This window comes from Lissotriton vulgaris, chromosome 3_1, assembly GCF_964263255.1.
Source record: "Lissotriton vulgaris chromosome 3_1, aLisVul1.2, whole genome shotgun sequence".
NCBI lineage: Eukaryota > Metazoa > Chordata > Amphibia > Caudata > Salamandridae > Lissotriton > Lissotriton vulgaris.
This window is the reverse complement of record NC_141689.1, coordinates 1391011712-1391035397: the sequence shown is the minus strand read 5'-3', so window position 1 is coordinate 1391035397 and position 23686 is coordinate 1391011712. Positions and strand designations below refer to the sequence as shown.

Genomic DNA, 23686 nt, shown 5'->3' with positions numbered 1-23686 from the left:
TTACACTGGGAAGGAAACAAGCTCCCGGGGACTGGTTTCTGGCATTACAGCCGTCTTCGGCCCGGTTTGCTTGAATCCTGATGGTGCAATGAGCAAGGGTCTCACATCTGAGAATACCCTTCCACGCTTAGGGTGGACAAAAATATTTACAACAAGGGGTGGTGAGGGACAGAGTCTCTGAATTAAGCAGAAAGCTCTCACCCAGTCAAGAGATCAGGGCTAGATCCAACACCGTTTTTTAGCTCACTGCACCATCCCAGTTTCAGAACCTGGCTGTATGCAAATTAGTCTGTACCTGTCCCAGTGCATGATGGGAACAGGGCAAACCAAACTACAAAAGCCAATTCTTACACTGGGAAGGAAACAAGCTCCCGGGGACCGGTTTCTGGCATTACAGCCGTCTTCGGCCCGGTTTGCTTGAATCCTGATGGTGCAATGAGCAAGGGTCTCACATCTGAGAATACCCTTCCACGCTTAGGGTGGACAAAAATATTTACAACAAGGGGTGGTGAGGGACAGAGTCTCTGAATTAAGCAGAAAGCTCTCACCCAGTCAAGAGATCAGGGCTAGATCCAACACCGTTTTTTAGCTCACTGCACCATCCCAGTTTCAGAACCTGGCTGTATGCAAATTAGTCTGTACCTGTCCCAGTGCATGATGGGAACAGGGCAAACCAAACTACAAAAGCCAATTCTTACACTGGGAAGGAAACAAGCTCATCACCACCCCCTTTTCTAAATCGTTTTTGGCCACTGTAGGTGTGGCAGGGTATACTCAGACATGAGTCCCTTTCTCACTGCTCCATCAGGATTCAAGCAAGCCGGGCCGAAGAAGGCTGAAATGCCAGAAACCGGTCCCCGGTAGCTTGTCTCCTTTCTGGTGAAGAATTGGCTTGGTAGTTTAGTCTGCCCTGTTCCCATGATGCACTGGGCCAGGGACAGACTGATTTGCATATAGCCAGGTTCTGAGCTGGGATGGGGCAGTGAGATAAATAACGGTGATGGATCAAGCCCTGATCTTTGGACTGGGTAAGAGTGGTCTGCTTAACTCAGACACTCTGTTCATCACCACCCCCTTTTCTAAATCGTTTTGGCCACTATAGGTGTGGCAGGGTATACTCAGACATGAGTCCCTTTCTCACTGCTCCATCAGGATTCAAGCAAGCCGGGCCGAAGAAGGCTGCAATGCCAGAAACCGGTCCCCGGTAGCTTGTCTCCTTTCTGGTGAAGAATTGGCTTGGTAGTTTAGTCTGCCCTGTTCCCATGATGCACTGGGCCAGGGACAGACTGATTTGCATATAGCCAGGTTCTGAGCTGGGATGGGGCAGAGAGATAAATAACGGTGATGGATCAAGCCCTGATCTTTGGACTGGGTAAGAGTGGTCTGCTTAACTCAGACACTCTGTTCATCACCACCCCCTTTTCTAAATCGTTTTTGGCCACTATAGGTGTGGCAGGGTACACTCAGACATGAGTCCCTTTCTCACTGCTCCATCAGGATTCAAGCAAGCCGGGCCGAAGAAGGCTGAAATGCCAGAAACCGGTCCCCGGTAGCTTGTCTCCTTTCTGGTGAAGAATTGGCTTGGTAGTTTAGTCTGCCCTGTTCCCATGATGCACTGGGCCAGGGACAGACTGATTTGCATATAGCCAGGTTCTGAGCTGGGATGGGGCAGTGAGATAAATAACGGTGATGGATCAAGCCCTGATCTTTGGACTGGGTAAGAGTGGTCTGCTTAACTCAGACACTCCGTTCATCACCACCCCCTTTTCTAAATCGTTTTTGGCCACTATAGGTGTGGCAGGGTATACTCAGACATGAGTCCCTTTCTCACTGCTCCATCAGGATTCAAGCAAGCCGGGCCGAAGAAGGCTGAAATGCCAGAAACCGGTCCCCGGTAGCTTGGCTCCTTTCTGGTGAAGAATTGGCTTGGTAGTTTAGTCTGCCCTGTTCCCATGATGCACTGGGCCAGGGACAGACTGATTTGCATATAGCCAGGTTCCGAGCTGGGATGGGGCAGTGAGATAAATAACGGTGATGGATCAAGCCCTGATCTTTGGACTGGGTAAGAGTGGTCTGCTTAACTCAGACACTCTGTTCATCACCACCCCCTTTTCTAAATCGTTTTTGGCATAATGAAAGGCCTTTTGAAGACTCTAGATGTGATCCTGGTAGCTGCCAGGAAAACCCTAGTCCACGCACTTGTCACCTCTCGCTTGGACTATGGGAATGCACTCTACATAGGCGCCAGTAGTAAGAGCGTTCAAAGACTGCAATACATTCAAAAAGCGGCTGCCCGCCTGTTCCTGATGCTTCCTAGGAGAGCCTTGTCCAAAAAATGCCCAAACTACTTTTCATTGGCTCCTGGTTAGGGAAAAAATCCTATTTAAGGCCCTATGCATTAGTCAACGCATCCTGATGACAAAAGGTACGAATTACCTACACAATCTACTGTCCCCCTATACTCCTACCAGGTCCTTCCGTTCGTGGGGCTCGGGACTGGTTCAAGTCCCAGTAATAAAAAGAATGAGAATGGGGGGTTGATCTTTTCGCTACCTGGCCGCTAAACAGTGGAACACGCTTCCACCAGATCTTCGGATTGAACAATCTGAAAACATTTTCCGGAAAAAACTGAAAACATGGCTCTTCCAGATATAGACCCTTTTATGTTTTAGCCTTCCTTCTATTGCATCTCATGTAGCATCTTCCGGCAGCAGCGGGGGGACACACTAGCTAGTGTAACCAGGCGCTTTACAAGCTCTTTCATTATGATTATTATTTTCTTTGGGTAAAAGTCGACCCAGACAGAACCTATATGTGTTGGTCAGCAACTTTTGCCTCCCTTTATCATGTGATACAAGAGAAGCTCTGCAAATAATATAACATATCAACACATATAAATTGTGTATACATGTATAATACTTATACCACAGTTAAAGAATATTGACCACAGGGGACACAAAGATGCTGTTTGTGCTCACTGGAAACTTGGGTATGCCTCAAATGCCTTACATAATTTTTTTTTAAATGAGTTTCATTGCTGGTGCAATGTTTTCAATACCTAAAAGAACATGAACTGATAATTGAAAAGGGAAGTAATGATGCTTATCGCAATATTGTACCCAGATCCTGCTGGCACTATTTCATGTGTGCACAGCTCTTTGGCTCATCTTATTGAGATTTGTTTATAATCTGTAGATCACAGGTCTAAATCGTTGTAGGAAAACTTCTGTGTTCCACATTTCCAAGTTATAGAAAATTAGTACATTTGAATACAGTCACAAAAATAGATATTTTCAAATTCGAAGTAGGGGTATTGGGAGGTATGGTTTTTTTTTATGGTTTAGGGATGAGTGGGGGTATATGTTATACTGATTTGTATAGCGCTATAATCACCCAAGACTACTTTAAACTTTTCTTTTTTTCCCTAGAGTAAATAAATATATATATGTTTTGCTTGCCCTATATATGCTTACCTTGCATTGTAAAGGCATGCATGGTAAAGGTATATGCGTGGTAAAGGCAAAAGATCGCGTTGTGAAGGCAATGCAGGGTAAAGGCATTGTGCAGTAATGAATGCGTGGTAATAATAATCCACATTTGCAAAGCGCAAATAATCACCAGCAAGGGTCTCCAGGCGCTGGGGGCCGTCGGGAAGATTAAGCAAGCTATTGCCCAGAGTCACATGGTGCTGGGCTAATCTGCCGCCGGGGATCGAACCGTGATCCCCAGATTCTAGCGTCAGTCCCCAGATTCTAGCGTCAGTCGCACCGGCCGCAGCGCCACACCTCTGCCTCCTGGTAAAGGCATGCTTTGTAAATCTATGTGTGATTTTGTCATAAAAACATCTTATATTTGCACTCCTTGGCATCAAGCTGCACATGAGCCATCACCAAAACGTGCATGACTTGCAGAAGTGGATTATCATGCACCATTACTAAACCCTTGTCGGTCCATTCTCCTTCTGGCCTATACCACTTCACCTTCCATACTACATCTTAAATAGCTCTTCCTCCAGACTCACTAAACCTGCCCATATAAGCACGTCCCAAAATTCATGTAACTAACTGTATTCTTTTACAACACTACCAGGGCTCGAGTCGGGGTACCACGCAGGTGGACGGCATCCCCCCACTTATTTTACCTGGAGTTCGAGAACGGGAGCAAATGGAGCCACACATTCACTCTGTGGCCTCTCTGGGGCGAGATCGGAGCCCCTTCCGACGCTGGCTTCTCTGATGTAATCGCATCTAAGGGGTGAGCAAGGGGGGGGGGGGGGGGGCAATGAGTCTGATGTTGCAAGCCACTTTTCGTGACGTCACTTCCTGTCGTGACGTCAGCGTCCCCCCACTTCTTTTTTTAGGACTTGGCCCTGAACACTACTGCTATCTGATAAAAGTGTTCTACGACAATCAAACAATAGTAAGATTTACATTTTGTATTGCATGCACTCCGTTCTGTTTTTAGCACAGAGACAATAAGGATGCAAATCAGCAGTTGACTAAAGTAGGAGCATCAATAACAATTGACTACTTTCCTCTAGTCTAAAACCTGAATTCAACTAAGCAGAATAACAAAGCAGTTCTCACAATACATCAAGCATGGTGTCGCTGCTGACATGATGGTGGCGATCTACCAAATGGCCCACTCTGGCATCCGCTCTTACCCAGTGATAGGGAGAAACCCCTGAAGGAGGTGAAGTTGAACCGCTGGACTCGGGCAAGGTTGACTTGCGGCCAGCGTCAAGATCGAGTGGCGCAGAAAAAGGCTAGCTTCCTGCGTGCCCAGCAGTCAGAGGGTGGAAACTGAAGAGCGTCCACGGAGAACTGAAAGTGCTGAATGACCCACACTTCTACACTATTTAAAACCAAAAATATAGATGCAACTAATAAAATAGACAAATAAGTTGCCCAGCATCCTAACTAAAACACTTATAAATATCACTAGAAACGTATTCTGGACTCAACAGACTGCTAACCATGTGCAAAGCCAGAGCAGAGGGTGGAAACTGCACAGCGTCCACGGAGGACTGAAAGTGCAGAACAACCCACATCTCTACACTATGCCAATCCGATAAAATAATAGAATTTTTTAAGGAAAATTTAATAAAGTTCCCCTGCATACGACTAACTGAAACACTTTGATAATACATATGACCACCTTACATACATCTATGCACAGCTCTTTCAAAGATATACAATAAATCTTCACAGAATTAGCTATTGCTGTATGAGATAACCTGTATCGTGGTTAATTGTAGATACCCTCTGTTGGCGAGGCAATTGATAGACAGTTTCCAATCCCGGCGTCCAATAGCCTAGAGAATTGGCATTGATCACTGGGGTTTTTTTATAAACACTTGTGGCCCATAAGTAGTCACAGCCAGAATTTACCGCCCAGTACCTAGAATAACCCCCCTTTCCCACTGCCAATATGTTCCTTCCATTAACAAGTCTGAATAGTAATGATCGACTCCTCTAAATGTCTAACCCTCTTACTGAAGGTAATAAGAGGGAGCAGCCACTCTCACCAATGTTACCAGAAAATAACGATAGCTTGAAACAGCTGGTAATTGGATAATCGGATTTTAAATTGGTTTGTTAGATTTTGCAGGAGTATCTAAGGTGAAGGATCCTGAATAGTTAAAATTGATTAAATCATATGATGTAATATTACTTCAAGAAACTTGGGCTTAGGAACCATTTTTTCGTGGCTGGGTGGTTTTTATATTCCTGCGATAGCTGTCGCCGGGCAGAGCCCAAGGAGGATTGGCAATTTTGATTTATGTATAAAACTTATTCACAATACAGTTGTCCCTGTTAAAGGGATTCAGGTGTTATGGGTCGTGGTTTCAGAGAATTTAAATTTTTGCTGGATTAATTTTTTATAATTCGGGGATTAACATGGGTTGTCAAATTTCTGCATTATTTAAGGTATTGACTAGTTTACAGACCAGGGCTTACCATTGGTTGCAGAATTTTAATATTGTACTTGGTGGTGACTTGAATGGCAAGATAGGTCAGACCTACCTTGGCGAGAATCCATTTGAGAGGGAAGTGTACCCTAACCACACAGAGGCCCTTGAAAGAGGTCGGAAGCTGATAAGAGCCCTAGGTCAGCCACATTTAATAGACTTAGAATCTTAAGCAGGGCAAGGTCTTAGCTATAAACCAACTTTTATAGGGTGGGTAAAGGAAATAATTTATTTTCTATTCCTCTCAAAGTCAATGGGAACGTGGTGGGCCAATCAGGAAATGTTTGACATACTTGTTACAGTGATCACAACCCTATAGAGTTCGATTTATTATTACTCCTGGGAGAAGTAAGAGCAAGAAACCCAGGCTTGACTAGTCTGAGCACTAAAGATAAGGAGCATAGGGTTAGATGGTGCAATATTTCGATCCCGGTGTTATTCAAGTCCCTAGTTAGCGCCAGCGTTGGCCAGCTTATGGATCTATTACTTAAGAGTAACCCTTCTCCTGAAGTGGTCTTGGTGTCCTTTGGGTCTCTTAATAATTCAGCTAACCAGATCATGAAGAGTCTTTCTACTCCAGGGAAGCAGGTACAGTCTGGGTCGTTTGATCATGACTGTAGATTAGCAAACAAGCAACTTAGAGAGGCTCTTAATGGCAGTCAAAAAATCTAAGCAGATGTAACTTGGCCAAGAGCAACTATAAGTTGGCCATATCGCTTAGGAAGCAAATCGTAAAGGGAGAGGAATGGGACAAACTAATGAATGCCTGCGTCAAGGCAGACTCCAGGGTTTTTGGGAGATAATTAAGGGCAAGAACTCACTGCTAGACGTCTCGGAGGACATGGGTATTAATATTTCCCCAGAGCAATGGTTAAATCCTTTCTTTACTATCTACTCAGTGGACCACAGTAGGGACATCGAAATTGATGTGGACACAATTGAGTTACCCCTTGCCATAAGATTTGGGATGGAGGGGGTATGGGTGGCTATTAAGATCAGTCCTCATAACAAGGCTCCTGGTCCCGATTGGGTCCCTATGGAGGTTTATAAATCAAATATCTCATTCTGGGCCCTGCTATTGACTAACACTTTTAATGCAGTAGCAGCTAGAGGAATTACTAAGGAGTGGAACTCTGCCACAAATGTGCCAGTCTTTAAAAAGCTGGACCGCCAGGTCCCTAGCTTCTATATATTCTGATATAGCTGCTACTGTTAGCTGAGGCCAGGATGGGGAGTGTACGGACCCCCTTAAACTCCCAAGAGGTGTTAGCCAAGGGTGCAATTGGCACCCCTCGTAATCTTATTGTAAATCAATAGACTGAATCATTATTTGATCTCCAATGGAAAGGATATGCCCAGGGTTAACTCTGTTTTTGTCTTTTCTCTGCTATGTGCAGATGAGGTGGTACTGTTATCCTGAACAGCACATTGTCTCAGGGGACCGGTAGATTAGTTTTTAAATTTTATGAATGATATTGACCTAGACACCAACTTCCCAAAAACCCATTTAACGATTTGTGGGAAGATGACCTCAAAGATTAGGCCTTTAACTATTAAGGGCTAAGCTATTTCACTGGTTAATTCTTTTCCATACCTGGGTGTTACTTTCGATCAAAACTGAAACTGGAGCTCCTGCCTGGCCATTAGATATCAACAGTTTAACAAGCTTGTGGTGCCCTTTTTTTTAGGTTTTCTGCGTCTATTGGAAATAAACCTATAGTTCCTCTGCTCCAAATTTATAGGATGAAATGCCTGCCAGTACTCCCCTATGGCGCAACCACCAGGGGCTATCAGAATTGTACAAAGATACAGAGGGAAGAGAAGTGGTTTTCTAGAAGATCGCTTGGGGTTGGTCCAACTAGCCCATGCACTTTTATCCACGATAAACTGGATCTGGGGTTTGTTGAAGACTTTATAAAACTAGCCTCACTTCTCTTATGGATCTCAGTCTGGTGTGGGACCATACAGCTTTCAACAGGGAAGTAATCCAGGATTGTCTTAATTGCGTTTTGGGGCATAAGTACCATGGTTGGCTTATATTAGAGATTGGGCCATTAAACTGGTGCGTCCAGAGTTGTATTATACTGCCCATTCCATTGTTAAAGCGGACGGGAAAAGGCTGAAAGAGACTTTTTTTTAACTTAGCCATGGAAGTGAGGGGAAACCAGGGCACTGGAGAAACCGATCATGAGAGCTTATAAGAAAATAAAATCAAATCCTGGTTTTGAGCCTTCTCTTTCCCTAGTAAATCCATGGAAGAGTCTTTGCTTGCAAGGTTTTGGTTGGGCTGAATACGGTGCAGATTATGTTTTCCTCCTGGACAATTGGATTGTAATTTTATTTTAACCTGCCCATGTGATGGCATCACGCTGCAGACCTTCGATCATTTGGTGTTATTTTGTCCGATGTACCACTACCCACGCAAGAGCCATTTGCTCCCCATTCTAAGATCTAGAGGTTTCTATCAGTTCAGGCCTGCTTCTGCTTGTCTCATTTACAAATGCTGGCTGACCCAGCCGTGTCTTTGTTTATGGAAACAACGGTTCGGTCTGTCCCATTAGAAAAACGGTAGTAGGGGAGACGTTTTTCTTTGCTCCCTTAATGATTAATTGTCTAAGCTTAAATTATAATCTTGTGTCCCCCTCAGGGACCCTATTTTTGTGCACAGGACCCTAATGGGCCAAACCGACCCGTTGTTTCCCTAAACATATGTTAACCCCAGGTTCTTCTAACGGAGTACCCTTGTTCTACCATACTAGGTTGACCCAGCCATCACAGCTGAAGTGGAGTCCTTCTTAAAAAGTTCCATATATATGAATGCTGCTATTCACATGTAAATATCCAACTAAACCCTCTAAAAGCAGGATGTTCTTTTCTTCTAGTTTTTAAATTCCGTTTTCAGCTATTTTTTATATATTGTATATTTATTTATGGCTCTGAATTTTGATGTGTGCTATATTGTCTGTGGTTTTAACTGCACTTTTAGGATTATTAATTAATAATCGACTAAAGAATTACTGATTGCTTGGAACTGTCTGAACTATAGCATGAGCGCAGCAGCGTGAAGTTCTGCCAGTATATGAATGAACATTTTCATTTTAAAAGACTAAGTAAGGGAACGCCTGGTCACACTGAACTAGTCTCGCAACACTATCAATTGGTGGATCACAGTAGTACACTACTTCATGACTGAGCTGAATAGCACAGTGTCAGTAATGAAGTGGCAAGAATCATAATGAGTCCCAGGGACAAACACTGGATAACAGTGGCACAGATTAAGCAGTGCTTGGCAGTAAGTGAGGCAGTGCTGCTTTACGGGCTTAAAGATGCCCCTTTCAGTGGCCTGTCAGCGTGCACCCAGTCTCTCTTAATGTCTGTAATCTTTCCTTTTAATCTTCCTGTCCTGCTGGTCCCAGAGACTCTCACAACTGAGCCCACAGCGAGAGGAGGAGCTTAAGTTTTGAGAGCAATGACAGCAGCGCCACCACCCTTCTGGACAATCTCGCCGACCTCGGACTCAAACAACTTGTCACTAACCCCACCCACATTGCAGGTCACACACTCGACCCTATCTTCACCTCCAGCAAACATGTCTCATTCAGTCACACCACAGTTCTTCATTGGACGGACCACAGCTGCGTTCACTTAATCTACAATAAGACCACAACCCACAACCATCCTCAACCCACCCTGCGAAGAAACTGGAACAAAATCACCATCGACCAGATCTCCTCATCGCTTCTTCTAAACCCCCCCGCCCACTCCTCAAACCTCGACCAAGCAGCCATTAACCTCACTCAATGGCTATCCAACAGCGCCGACATCCTAGCACCGTTGAAAAAACGTCAAATCAAACTAGGCAGCAAAAACGCCTCCTGGTTCAACGATGATCTTAAGAAATCGAAGAAACTCTGTCGCTCCCTCGAGAAGACCTGGAAAAAAGACCCAAACACCAGCACCAGGGACGCCTTCAAAAACGCCACCCGCATACACCACCAACTAATCCGGTCTGCCAAGAAAGCCGCATTCAAAGACCGACTAGACAATAACGCCCACAACAGCAAGGAATTATTCAACATCGTCAAAGAACTTACCAACCCATCAGCCAACTCCAACGACATCACCCCCTCCCAAGCCCTCTGCGACTCCCTAGCTTCCTTCTTCCACAACAAAATCGCAGACATCCACAACAGCTTCGACAACCGACCCGGAGACCAACCCACCCAACCTTCTGCAGGACCTTCACCCCCCTTGAACATCCTTAATGACTGGAACCCAATCTCCACTGAGGACACCATCCGCCTGATGAACTCCATCCACTCAGGATCCCCCACAGACCCATGCCCTCACCACATCTTCAACAAAGCAGACTCCATCATAGCACCACACCTCCGAGATGTCATCAACTGCTCCCTCAACTCCGCCACCTTCCCGGAAAGCTGGAAACACGCAGAACTCAGCGCCCTTCTGAAAAAACCCACAGCGGACCCCACCGAACTCAAAAACTACCGCCCCATCTCGCTCCTTCCATTCCCGGCCAAAGTCATTGAGAAAGCTGTCAACAACCAGCTCGCCGCCTTCCTCGAAACCAACAAATCCCTCGACTCCTCACAGTCCGGATTCCGAGCCAAGCACAGAACTGAGACCGCACTCATCGCTGCAACAGATGACATTCGAACTCTACTGGACAACGGAGACACAGTCGCCCTCATCCTCCTCGACCTCTCCGCTGCCTTCGATACAGTCTGCCATAGCACCCTTCTACAGCGCCTCAGAAACGTCGGAATCCAAGGAAAAGCACTGGAATGGATCACCTCGTTCCTCACCGGAAGAACCCAGAGAGTCCGCCTCCCACCATTCAAGTCAGAGGCCACTGAAGTCATCTGTGGCGTACCACAAGGATCTTCTCTCAGCCCCACCCTCTTCAACGTATACATGAGCCCACTTGCGGCCATCGCTCGCTAACACAACCTCAACATCATCTCCTACGCTGACGACACTCAACTGATCCTCTCACTCACCAAAGACCCCAACACCGCCAAAACCAACTTACACGAAGGACTGAGAGAAGTAGCACACGAAGGACTGAGAGAAGTAGCCGAGTGGATGAGGCACATCTGTCTGAAGCTGAACTCGGACAAAACAGAGGTCCTCATCTTGGGCGCCTCCCCCTCCGCCTGGGATGACTCTTGGTGGCCAGAGACCCTCGGAAAAGCACCCATCCCGACAGACCACGCACGGAACCTGGGCGTCATCCTTGACTCCTCACTCTCGATGACCAGACAAGTCAACGCCGTTTCATCATCTTGCTTCAACATTCTTCGCGTGCTCAAAAAAACATTTAGCTGGATCCCCACCGAAACTCGCAAAACGGTCACCCACGCACTGGTCACGAGCCGCCTGTACTACGGAAACACCCTATTCGCCGGTACCACCGCAAAACTCCAGAAAAAACTCCAACGCATCCAGAACGCTTCAGCCAGGCTCATACTAGACATCCCGCGTAAAGAACACATCTCCGGTCACCTGAAAAACCTCCACTGGCTCCCCGTAAATAAGAGGATTACTTTCCGCCTCCTAACTCACGCACACAAAGCACTTTACGAACTTGGACCCGAATGCCTCAACACACGACTGTCCTTCTACACCCCCTCCCGTCAGCTACGATCCTCCAACCAAGCCCTCGCCACTGTTCCTCGCATCAACAAAACCACCATGGGAAGTAGATCCTTTTCCTACCTGGCAGCTAAAACTTGGAACTCTCTTCCCACTCACCTTCGCCTTACTCAGAACCACCTAGCATTCAGAAAGCAACTTAAAACTTGGATATTCGACAAGTAATACCCCCACCCTTCCTCAAGCGCCTTGAGTCCCTATGGGTATGTAGTGCGCTATATAAATCTCTTGACTTGACTTGACTTGACTAAGTGACTGAAATGTTGGTGGTGCCAGTTTGGTGAAGACGTGGGTGAAGGGGGAAGAACACTGTGATGAAAATTATTAGGCTACAATGGCCACTGCCTTGGGGCAGCTAGATGTCCCAAATTTGTCCAGACAACCTTTTTTTTAAAAAAATTCTGTCCGACATCCTGACCTTTTTTTAACCAAATGAAACACGTCCCTGTTCTGAAAGAGGGCGACGGAGGCGAGTGCCAACAATGTTGCTCATACTCACACTTACATCAGACCACGGGTACTCATAGTACGGCCCGCGGGCCAGTGGCGGCCCGGCAAGCCGTCCCTGGCGGCCCGCTGACCTTCTAGACATCGTACCCGTGTTGTATTTTTTTTTAAAAAGGAAATCGTGTCTTCAAACACTGCTGGTTGCTGCAGCGCGAGTCTAAGAGACTCTGCTGCTCTGTGGGGGCCGGCCGCCGGGTGATTCCAAGGATAGTGGAGCTGCAGGGGCCTAAGAAGAGGTTAAGTACAGCAAGGCCTCATTAACATACAAATGGTATTTCTAAAGAGCTGTGAATTGCTCGGGTGGGGCTGTGTGTGCCAGGAGGCTGTCTCAGCCCAGGCTGAGACACGCAGGGTGAGGTGAAGAGGGTGACAGAGGGAGGCAGTGGGACTTCCCACGTGGCATAAACAAAAGGCACACTTTGCATTTCTACAGACGCATCGAGTATCCCAACAGAGGAAGCAAAATCATTTTTAGAAAGAAGATTGCAAGAGCACTAGGGGTGTCATGGCCGTTGTACCAATTCAGTCTTAACTTCCACGTGTCATATTATTCGAGAAACCTTAAAATGAGACGTGTTTGACAGAATCATTGATTATGTTTATACATTTGTAAAAGAATGTATGATTGTTTGACTGCGGTCTCAGAGGTAAAGCGTCAACACTGGTAAATAAAAACTGTGCAGGAACTTGCTGGCCATCATTGTACTGGCATATGATGAGGAGTGTGTGCGTTTATGATGAGGCTGGACGTGTCGGCATTCGCAGGTGTGTGTATGGATATGTTTGTGGGTGTATGAAAGTGGTTGTCTGAAGGGTGGGAGTGGGCGTATACTTGTGGCTAGTAGCACATAATGGAACCTGAGTGGTCATATATAACTTTTAGTGGGCAGCTGTACGATGGTGAATGTAGTATCCTAAGATGTTAGGTGGACACATCTACAGTGAGTGTGAAGGCATACTATAGTAGTGTGTTGGCATATGATGAAGTTATTCATGTTTTATATTGTGTTGTGTGCTACATTTTGTTTGAAAAAGTGGGTAACATAGCAAGACTGTATTGAAGTTGTGAGAGGTAAGGTTGACTGAGTATGACAGAACTGTGATATAAAGCAAAGGTAGAACCTTAACTCAACAATTTCATCACTTCTTACATTTTAAGAAGACACTATTGTTAACATATTAGCTACCTTTAATTCCCTTCTGACTTCACATTTTTCTGTGAATCTAGGAATTTTTTGTGCATATTTTTTCACTTTTGTGTGCTGGGTTACAATGTTGCTTTTGTGGACGTATGACCTTGTGTAGTTCTACATATATATGGTGGTGGGTGCTTTTGTGTATGTTGGTGGTTGTGTGGATGTATGAGGGTGGGTGTGGGGACTTATGTTGTTACACATGTTTCTGAGTTACATAGACGCATTCCAAACTTGCCTGCTGTCAGTGCATGTTGAAGCGCTGGTGTGCTTCCGTTCGAGTAATTATGTTATTGCTGGCAATTCCTGTAGTGAAGGAGTATTGGGACCACTCAGTCCAATGCAGGTAAGCAATTGAAGCTGCCAAAGTATTGCGGTCCTTCAGACAAGCAGCGCTAGTGCTTAGGGCAGTGTCTTTAGAAACCACATTGTTTCAAAAACAGGCAACGTTTCTCAGTCCCGGCGTCGCAATGAACAAGATGCTGGCACACCCTTTTAAGAGAATTATGGTAATGGCAGCCCCTCACAGATAAATGTGCTGGGGCACTGGGAGGAAGTAAAAGGGAGGGAGATAGAGGGAGAGGGAGGGAAAGGAAGAGAGAGGGAGACAGACAGAGGGAGGGAGGGAGACAGACCGAGGGAGGGAGACAGACCGAGGGAGGGAGACGGACAGTGAGAGGGGGAGGGAGGGAGAGGGAGACAGAGGGGGGGACAGAGGGAGGGTGACAGACAGTGGGAGGGAGACAGAAAGAGGGAGACGGACAGAGGGAGGGAGACAGACATGGAGACAGACAGAGGGAGGAGGGAGACAGACGGAGGGAGACAGATGGAGGGAGAAGGGAGACAGAGAGGGAGACAGAGGGAAGGAGACCGAGGGAGGGAGACAGGCATATGGAGACAGAGGGAGGGAAACAGAGAGAAGGAGAGGGAGACAGGGAGGAAGACAGAGGGAGGGAGACAGAGGGTGACAGAGGGAGACAGACAGATGGAGGGAGGGAGAGGGAGACAGACAGATGGAGGGAGGAAGAGGGAGACGGAGGGAGGGAGGAAGAGGGAGACAGGGAGAGGGGGAGGGAGGGAGACAGAGAGAGAGAGAGAAAGAGGGAGACAGAGAGAGTGAGACAGACAGACAGAGGGAGACAGAGAGGGAGAGGGAAGGAGTGAGACAGTCAAAGTGAGACAGAAGGAGAGAGAGAGAGTGAGACAGAAGGAGAGAGAGGGAGTGAGACAGTCAGAGTGAGTGAGACAGAGGGAGAGAGGGAGGGAGGGAGGGAGAGAGCTAGAGAGGGAGAGCAGAGAGAGTGATAGAGCGAGATAGAGCGAGATAGAGATAGAGAGAGCGATAAAGAGAGAGAGAGAGAGAGAGAGAGAGAGCGAGAGAGAGAGAGAGAGAGAGAGAGAGAGAGAGAGAGAGAGAGAGAGAGAGAGAGATGTGTGTATGCGGGGTCTGGTGGCTCAGTGGACGAAGGCGTCCGCTGCAGGGACCTGTGATCAACCTCATGGTCGCAGTTTTTTTTTTGCTCTAGCCCCGCCCCCTCCCCCACTGACCCCGCCCCCACTGGTGCGGCCCTCGGACACAAACCACACTGTAAATTTGGCCCCCGAGAGAAAGTTTGTGAGTACCCATGCATCAGACCATGTCTTATGTTCACTCATTAAGGGATGATCTGAAAGACTGAATCATATAACAAAACAGTTACTAAGGTTTTTCACCAAGCTCGGGGGAAAAACTTACTTTGTCATGCTACAGGTCACACGGCATGTCACATCTATGTGGCATGTGCTGTTTTAGATCATCATTTTAATAACAGTTTAACACGTAGACCAAGTTTGAAACTAGCATGAAAATTAACAAGTCAGCATCACGTGTTTAAAACAAAAACCAGCTCAGCAGATTCTCACTGCACAGGTTTACAAAGCCAACTTGTCTTCACTCCGATGTCGTGTCAATGCCGAAAGGAGAAAAATTTAAAACTGGATCCCACAATTTACATTCCAGTTTGTGGGACAAATGCAAAAAAATATTTGTCACTTGTGAACTGACCATCTCGCTGTTACGTGAAGAGCCTGTACTGTCTACAAGGCTCCTCGCTATGAGAGCCCTTTTATGTTGGATAGTGTTGTCACTGAAGTCCACTGATGATTTGACACTGAAACCTACAGTCTATGCTATGGACTGTCACAATTTTGGGTTTTCTACATCCAGTAATCCAACCACTTTCTCCTCCCAAAATGAGGCCAGTGTATGTTCAGAACCCTACTTTCCACACAGTAGAGGATGTATCTACCCTTGTATTACTGAATATTTTCTAAACATATGATGAAAGGTTTAAAATGAGTCAACAGCAAAGTCCTTTATGAGTTTTACCACTGTCCTGCCTTTGCAAAAAGTATACTGTTGTAGAGTGCCATTTCCTCTGGTGCCCCCGTGATGGGTTTTTTCAGAGCATATATGTGTGCCCAATGTGAGATGTTGGGGATCCTGAGGAAGGGACAGTCATGAAGAGTACAGACCAGCTAGTGGGACACAAACCAAGAGCGCTTTCAGAACCTAGTGTGGCTAGCAGTGTCTGACACATTTTAGATGGCATTATAGCCATCTTCCAAAGGCAATTAACCACTTATAAAGGTCACACCTAGCTAGTTTTACAAACTGGTTTCAAAAGAAGGAATCAGAACAATGATTACAATAATATGTTATTAATAAGAATGAGAAAAGAATCAGCAAACCTGATCAGCCAAAGTGGGGTTCTTTGAGTAGATCCTGTGTAAAGCACTATGGGCAATCACACAATAAGGACATTTGTTATGAATACTCGTAGCCACAACTATGAGCTCGCGATCAACTTTGCTGAGATTACCTGCGGAAAAACAAACACAGACTTTGTTCTTTTTAATAGAGGACTGCCAACCAAAAAAATAATTAGTTCTTAAAATTGCACTTTTTTCACCATACTGAATATACTGTGTCCACCTCCCCCAGGTCATGCACCACTAATTTTCAAACTTCCATGCAGAGATTACCTTAAACCTTGAAGTGACCACTGGCACCGGCTGCTACACTAGTAACATCATATGCGTCGTCTGGAAGCTTAAAGAAACGTGCAGCCAGCTCTCATCACCAGCCCAATACATCACAGCCGGCAGCAACAGACCTTTTCTGGTAATGTACAATAAAGGAAGCCATTTAATGCAGAAGGCAGGCTGCAGAGAACCTCGACCAGCTACTAAGAAGGCCCGAAGGAACAATTTAGTGGCTGATAGCTACTATCATCTGGCTATTTTTAGGGTAATGTCCTTAACCCCAAGAACCTCACATAACTAAACTGAAATTTCCCCGTAGATTGGTGTACTGTTTGTTGACAGAGATTTCACTTGAACAGCAAAAAAGTTTGCCAAGTACACATAGAAAGCAATGCACTGAAATTAACACAGTAATAAACAATAGAATGGCATCCACCAAGGCATACAGCATTTAAAACTTGTGCTGACCTTTTTTAAATTATGCTCGATACATTTATATAATTTTACGGAATGTAAAGAATGGAAGAGCAAAACTAGTTGTCGGGTGAAAACAAGTTATTTTTTCCTGCAATCATTAGGTTAGGAGATTTAAGTGAAAAGAGTGCCTAAAAGCACAAATGTCAACTGTGGTTATCTGATCACGCCGGGCCAGGACAAAGTCACAAATTCAGACCGACTGAGATGGAGTGCGGGCGGAATACAGGCACCAAGTTAGGGCAGCTGAACAAAGTACCTTAAATTCGGGTTGCGGAGCGTTGATTGGTCCCACATCAACAATGCGTGGAGCTGCGTTGGCTGAGGGGTCCTGCGTCGGTGATGCGTCGAGCAGTGACTAATCCAAAGAACTGCAGGCCTGCGATACAAGATTGTGTTTCGAGAAGACGTCATGCACCACCGGTTCTGAGGTGCTGCGGGCTGTAAGAAGAGGTCCTACTTTGAAGATTCGGTCATGCAGTAGCGGTACTTAGGAGCTGCGGGGTCCTGCATTAAGGATTCATATCACTGCAGCAAGGCTGCGATTTGTCGCGTCGGTTCTGCCCAAGAGATCACAGCCGGGCTGGCAGAGCATCTTCAGGCCAACTTCTAAGGATCTAGGACTGAGGTGGCACCACTTGGTGGGAGAGGGAGAGTATATCAAGACTCACAGCAGGTAGGGTCCCAGTGCTGGGATCAAGGTGGTTGGAGCTTTTTCTGTTCCTAAGGCTCTGATCAGGAGGCCAACCTTCGAGCACTTGGCGTCACTCTGGTGGCCCGGGTTCAAGATGCAGGTCTAGTGCTTTTCACTCAGGCAGTAGGGCAGCAGAGTAGCTGTCATTCCTGCAGAGTAGCATAACAGTCCTTTAGACGCTTCCACCAGTAGAGGCGTATTGAAGAGTTGAGTCGGAGGGCCCAATATTTATACCTGGTGGCAGCTTTGAAGTGGGAGAAGGTTCTGGAGGTTTCCAACCACAGAGGAGTTTGGAATTTCCTGCCTTCTTGCCCTGGCCCCAGCTTGTCTGGGGGCACAAAAGACTAGGGTCTAATCCTGTGTGAATGTGCTCAGGCAGAGGCTTTGTAATGTGCAAGTGTGGTAGGTGACATCTCTTTCCTCTAATCAAGTCAGAGATGGCAAATCCTGCCAACACCTATTCCCCCTTTGTCTCACTGTCTGGGAGCAATACCGAAAGACCAACTGCTAGCTACACCTAGTCATGTGGGCCAGGATACAGGCTGCAGGCACCAAATGGTTGGGACAAGAAAATGCCTACTTTCTAAAAGTTACATTTTCTGAATTCAGACTTACAATCCGACTTTACCATTAAAGAGTGTTTTGAATCACAATTCTTTAGACACCAAACTCGATGTTCCTATCTGCTCCCAATTTCTGCTCCCAATTTAAAGTTATCACTTATTAAATGTAAAAAGGTAACCCAAAATTATCCTATGGGAGAGGTAGGTCTTGCAGTAGTGAAAAACAAATGTAAGAGTATTTCACTACCATGACATTTAAAAGTTAATAGTGTGAGAAGTTGGCCTGATATTCAGTGTTCACTATTCTAGTGATCACTATGTATCAGTCCAAACAACCCTTATGGTGATTGGTTGTAAGTCAACCGATAGACCAGCTATCCTAGTAGCATGGACAAGAGCAGTCTTCGGGCTAAACTCTAGAGGGCGTGTTAAGCCAGCTGTTATACCATCACATATACCCCTTGAACACCAAGTGAAAGGACACCACACAAGTGTTATGAAAATAAACAGTGTATTTATTTAGATCACAACAGCCCTGCACTCTTTATGAGGACAGGGTACTAAGCACACAACAAAACTCTTACGAAAATACTTTAAGTTGCACAATTTACACAAATGCCCGAGGGGCACGAAAAACCATATACTATAGAAGTGGAATGCGAAATCACTAGCAGGTAAGTACTGGACTAATAGGCTTTGGAATTGCTAGGACTACGTTACTGAACCTTCAGATTACTAGTAGGAGGTCTAGGGGACGCGGGTGCAGAGTGTGCACTCTCACGCGGGATGCGGGACAAAGTCTATGGAGGCTAGTAAAAGCAAAGTTAGTGTTCTCGGGCGAACCCGATAAAGTAGGCTGAAAACGAAAGTGGATCTGGACCCTTGGATAGTGAGGCTATGCTGGGGCACCGAAATGCCGAAGTTACCTAGCCCAGGGACTGTGGCTGCATAGGTCTGAAAAGACGTCGGAAACCTTCGTTGACGAACCAGGACCTGAAAGAAGGAGTTGCTGGCAGGCGACCAGTGAAGATTGCTCGATGGATCCAAGCCTGGATCGAAGATGGAAGACACCTGTAAGCAGAGGGGACCAAGTCCTGAATCACTAGCCAGTGATCAGATGGGCACCAGGATGGCACCGGATGGAGTCACCTCGACCAGGTGAGTGGGCGACGCTGGGCTCTGCAGTCTCACGGACCAGGAGGCGTTGTCGACGACCAGGATGGAGGTGCGAGCTGTCCCACGATGGTTGATGCTGTCGACGTCGCTGGACCCAGGATTGGGGCAACAAGTCTTAGCAAATTCAAGCCCACGCAGTGGACCTAAAATGGCGTCTGGAGTGGACCAGGAGGGTCCGGGGTGCTCCTCTTTTGGAAGGGAGCAAGGGCCAGTCTGGAGCAACCAGACTAGCAGTGGTGATGTCGTCGGTCGTCGTCGGGAAGGCCACAAGCCAGCGGGCTAGTAGCCAGACAACGCAGTGAGCAGCCAAAAAGCAGAAGGGCCCCATGCAGATCTCGTGGATGCTGGGGGGCTGGTCTTCGGTGCTGGAGCTGCTCAGGATCGGGGCTTCTCGGACCCCAAAGCACTCACCAGAGGATCCCTCGGCGGTCGTGCTGGAAAGAAGTCGTGCAGTTCTGATGATGGCCGGTCCCTCGAGGTCTCGTCGCACCTACGGTTCTCAGCTTAGCTGTAGAGGTAGGTAGAGGTCAGAGGTGCCAGGGAAGCCGGGTCTCGTCGAGCTGGTCAGTCGGATTCCGGAGGAAGGACGTGCAGCAAACCGCAGTGTTCTTTAGATGGTGCCTGCGGATGCAGGGTGACTACTCCTTAGTCACAAGGGAGAAATCTTGAGAAGAGTCGAGAGTTCCTTTCGTGGAAAGTAGTTACTTGATTCAAAGATGATCTAATTTGGAAGGGTCCCCGCTCCTGCCTTTATCCTAAAGAAAGGGGTGGGTACGCGACTAGGTCCTGCCCTAGGGGTGGGACCAGGAAGGAGGGTGGTTACACCCCTCTCCCATGCCGGACTTTCCCCAGCTCAGGGGCTGGTGTGCCCCTGGAACTGGTTCTAGCCGGCAGATGCGTGTGAGCACCGGGGTGCCACTTGCAGTCACCTTCCTGTAAAGCCCTGCCTACCCAGGATACACAAAACCCTGTCTGGGATGGTGCTAGCACCGCCCCTGACAGGAAACCCTTTGTCCAAGCTCCCCTCGCTGGAAGGACTCCCAGCTGCAGGGGGTCAGACTTGTGTCTGTGGTGGCAGCATCCATTTTGTGATGCTGAGGCTTGAGTTAACTTTAACCGGGGTTCACAGTTACATACATGTCGTGTCCCTCTAGAAGGGTGGAATGCTAACCCCGTCACCAGAATTGGCGAGGGGTTAGTATTCCAATTCGTATGACACCTTACTCGACATGTTTTGATAAAGCGATACCAAAGATAGCATATAACCGCGAGGATTATAATGCACTTAAGAGTATATGGTACGCGTTATCATGGAACAGCTATTAGGACTTGGTTCCGCAAGCTGCAAACGGGCTCAGCTCATGCCAGAGCAACATCTCACACGATTCCAAGCACTCTGTCTTCAGGATTGTCAAGGCCTGCCATAGGAGTGACTGATAGGAATCTGTGTGTCCATTTTAGTGTTAGATATAGGTATACTATATCTAAAGCAAAGGGTGATTACACCACCTTGCCCCAGCTGTCGTGCAGCCAGTTGTGTCAGATTTAGATGGCCAGCCAGGGGTGGCATAATACATGCTGAAGCCCCTGGTAGGCCCTGGGTACACCTATGCCCTGAGTTACAGGGTCTGATAAGGTGGCCCAGTACCAATTGGTAAATGCGCCTAAGGTACACGTTGTAATTTAGTGAGAGAACAGCTAGGCTGTGGGTCTGATTAGCAGGCCCACAGCCAGAGAAAGTCATAAACCAGTGAAACTAAGCCTCCGCTCCCTAGAAACGCCTGGGTTAGAAAATGGGGCAAAGTCGACATGCCATCTCTTTGCTCGTCTCTGGCCAAATCCAGTCCTGATCTTTCCAGCCTTGCCGCCCCTGCCCAACTGGCCACCATCAATAACTGGCTGACCCAAGCGGGCGACGAATTCGCTCCCTTGAGGCGAATCACGGTTAAGCGAGCCCACGCTGCCAACCGCTGGTTCACCCTAGATCTCAAGGAGAAGAAACTGGCCGCACGGAGAGCCGAGCGAGCATGGAGAAGAGCGTACTGCCCTACCCTAAAAGCCACCTATTTATCTGTTCTTAAGATATATAAGCAAGGCATTCTTGACGCCAAGACCGCATTCTACTCTAACAGGATACAGGCAGCGGAGTCTCAATCAAAAGAAATCTTTGCCACGGTGCATGAACTGGCTTCATCCGATAGAGCTACGGCCACGATCCCCCCCTCCCAATCCCTCTGCGATTCGCTCAACGATTTCTTCGTTGAAAAGGTCGCAAAGATCAAGATCAATATCCCTCTTCCATCCTCCACATTCACTAACCCCTCTCCCCCTCCCACCATTCCTAAATTAACTTCCATTCCCCTCTTGACCAAAGCCACACTCCTCCCTCTGCTCCAAAGGGTGACGTCGGGCTCCCCCCTGGACTTTGCCCCTGCTCATATCCTAAGAGAAATCTTCCTAGCTTGCCCTACCCCGCCTCTCACACTTCTCAACGATTCACTCAGCAATGGGGTTGTCCCTACCCCCCATAAATCTATGGTCGTCATTCCTATTCTAAAAAAAGCTGGCGCCGACCCATCATCCCCTTCTAACTATCATCCCATCTCTCTCTTGCCTTACCTGGGTAAGGTCTTAGAAACCCATGTGACCAGCACCCTGAGCACCCATGTGGAGACTAATCACTGCCTCTCCCCTTGCCAGGCGGGCTTTCGGCCCCTCCACTCTACGAAGAAGGTGGTGATCTCAGTGATGGACAGCCTAAGTGAGGGCATTGATACCAACCTTCCGCAGGCCCTCATCCTTTTAGATCTGTCCGCCGCTTTTGACACGGTGGACCACTCCATCCTCCTCACCCGTGTCAGGGCGGCGGGCATAGAGGGCCTAGCCTTCGCGTGGCTCGAGTCCTTCCTGAGCGAGAGGGCTCAGGCGGTCCATCTTGCTGGGTTCACTGCCGCCTCCCGCAAGGTAGTGTGTGGTGTTCCCCAGGGATCTTCACTTTCCCCTCTTTTGTTTAATTTATACATCTACCCACTCATTTTTATGTTGCAGCAGCTCGAGGTCACGGTGTTTAATTACGCCGATGACCTCCAGCTAATCTTTAACCTTTCCCACTCCCCCTCATCCGCCCAGAATGTCCAAACGGTCATGTTGTTCATTCAGGACTGGATGAACTGCAACCACCTCAAACTCAATCCAGACAAGACGGAGTTGGTCTTGACCGGAGGTGGTTGCAGCCCCTGGTCCCCGTCCCACTGGCCCCTCTCACTTGGTGTTCCCCCACTCCCAGTTCCCAAAGTCAAAACTCTTGGTATCCTCCTTAATCCCCAACTTTCTGTTCACTCCCAGGTTAGTTCTGATGTGTCTTCTTGTTTCTTTTCCCTTAGGACAATCAGGAAGATTTCCCGCTTCTTTTCTCTTCTGGCTCTAAAAATCATAGTGATGGCAATGGTGCTCTCCCGCCTTGATTATGGCAACATAATCTATAATGGCGCGCCGGCCTATGCTATTCATCGTCTGCAACTAGTGCAGAACCAGGCTGCCCGCCTGATTCATGGCCTGCCTAAATTTCATCGTGCCACCCCTCTATTGCAGGCACTACACTGGTTGCCTGTGAAAGAGCGAGCCTTATTCAAGCTTGGCTGCCTTACCTTCCAGGCCAAAATGGGCACCGCTCCGGAGTTTATATGCTCTGCCATCAAGCCTTATATGCCGGGTAGAGAGCTCCGCTCCACCCACATGGCACTACTGACCACTCCTCGATTCAAAAAGAAGAAGGCTGGTGGAACAAAATTTGCGGTCCTCGCCCCTGCGTTCTGGAACTCCCTCCCTGTGGAACTCCGCACTTCACCCTCCTACACAGAGTTCCGGAAAAGTCTTAAAACCCTGCTTTTTTCCCAAGCCTTCGCTGCCTAACTCCCTCTGCTGCTGCTGTTGTTTCGCAATCCGAAAAGCGCCATGAAACCGCGTGGTATAAGCGCGCTCAATAAATGTTGTTAAATTCAAATTAAATTCAAACAAAAGCAAAAAATCTGGGTGATCATAGGATTGCAGACCCTACTCTCCTACAAATAGTACATGTCCATCTTTTTAAATACAGTGCATCCTGGGCTACAGGCTGTTTTGGGCCTACCCTAGGAGTGACTTATATGTATTAAAAAGGAAGATTTAGACTAGCAAAAAGTTTATTCTGCCAGGCTGAAATGACAGTTTAAAACTGCACACACAGGCTGCAATGGCAGGCCTGAGAAGTGTTTAAAAGGCTACTTAAGTGGGTGGTACAATGAGTCCTGCAGGCCCACTAGTTGTATTTAATTTACAATCCCTGGGTACATGTAGTACCCTTTTACTAGGGACTTGCAAGTAAACTTAATGTGCCAAATGTGTGTAAGCCAATGTTACTGTGTTTTAG

The 23686-nt window shown here is 47.2% G+C and overlaps 1 protein-coding gene across 1 annotated transcript in view; it reads right to left on the bottom strand.

Annotated features, from left to right (window-relative positions):
• LOC147727954 (uncharacterized) overlaps window positions 1–23686 on the bottom strand; it is a 271926-nt gene that overhangs the window by 100184 nt on the left and 148056 nt on the right. The window contains exon 4 of the mRNA XM_086961862.1: window positions 16078–16208. Coding sequence (XP_086817988.1) covers window positions 16078–16208 — 131 coding nt within the window. The remainder of the gene's footprint in view (window positions 1–16077; window positions 16209–23686) is intronic.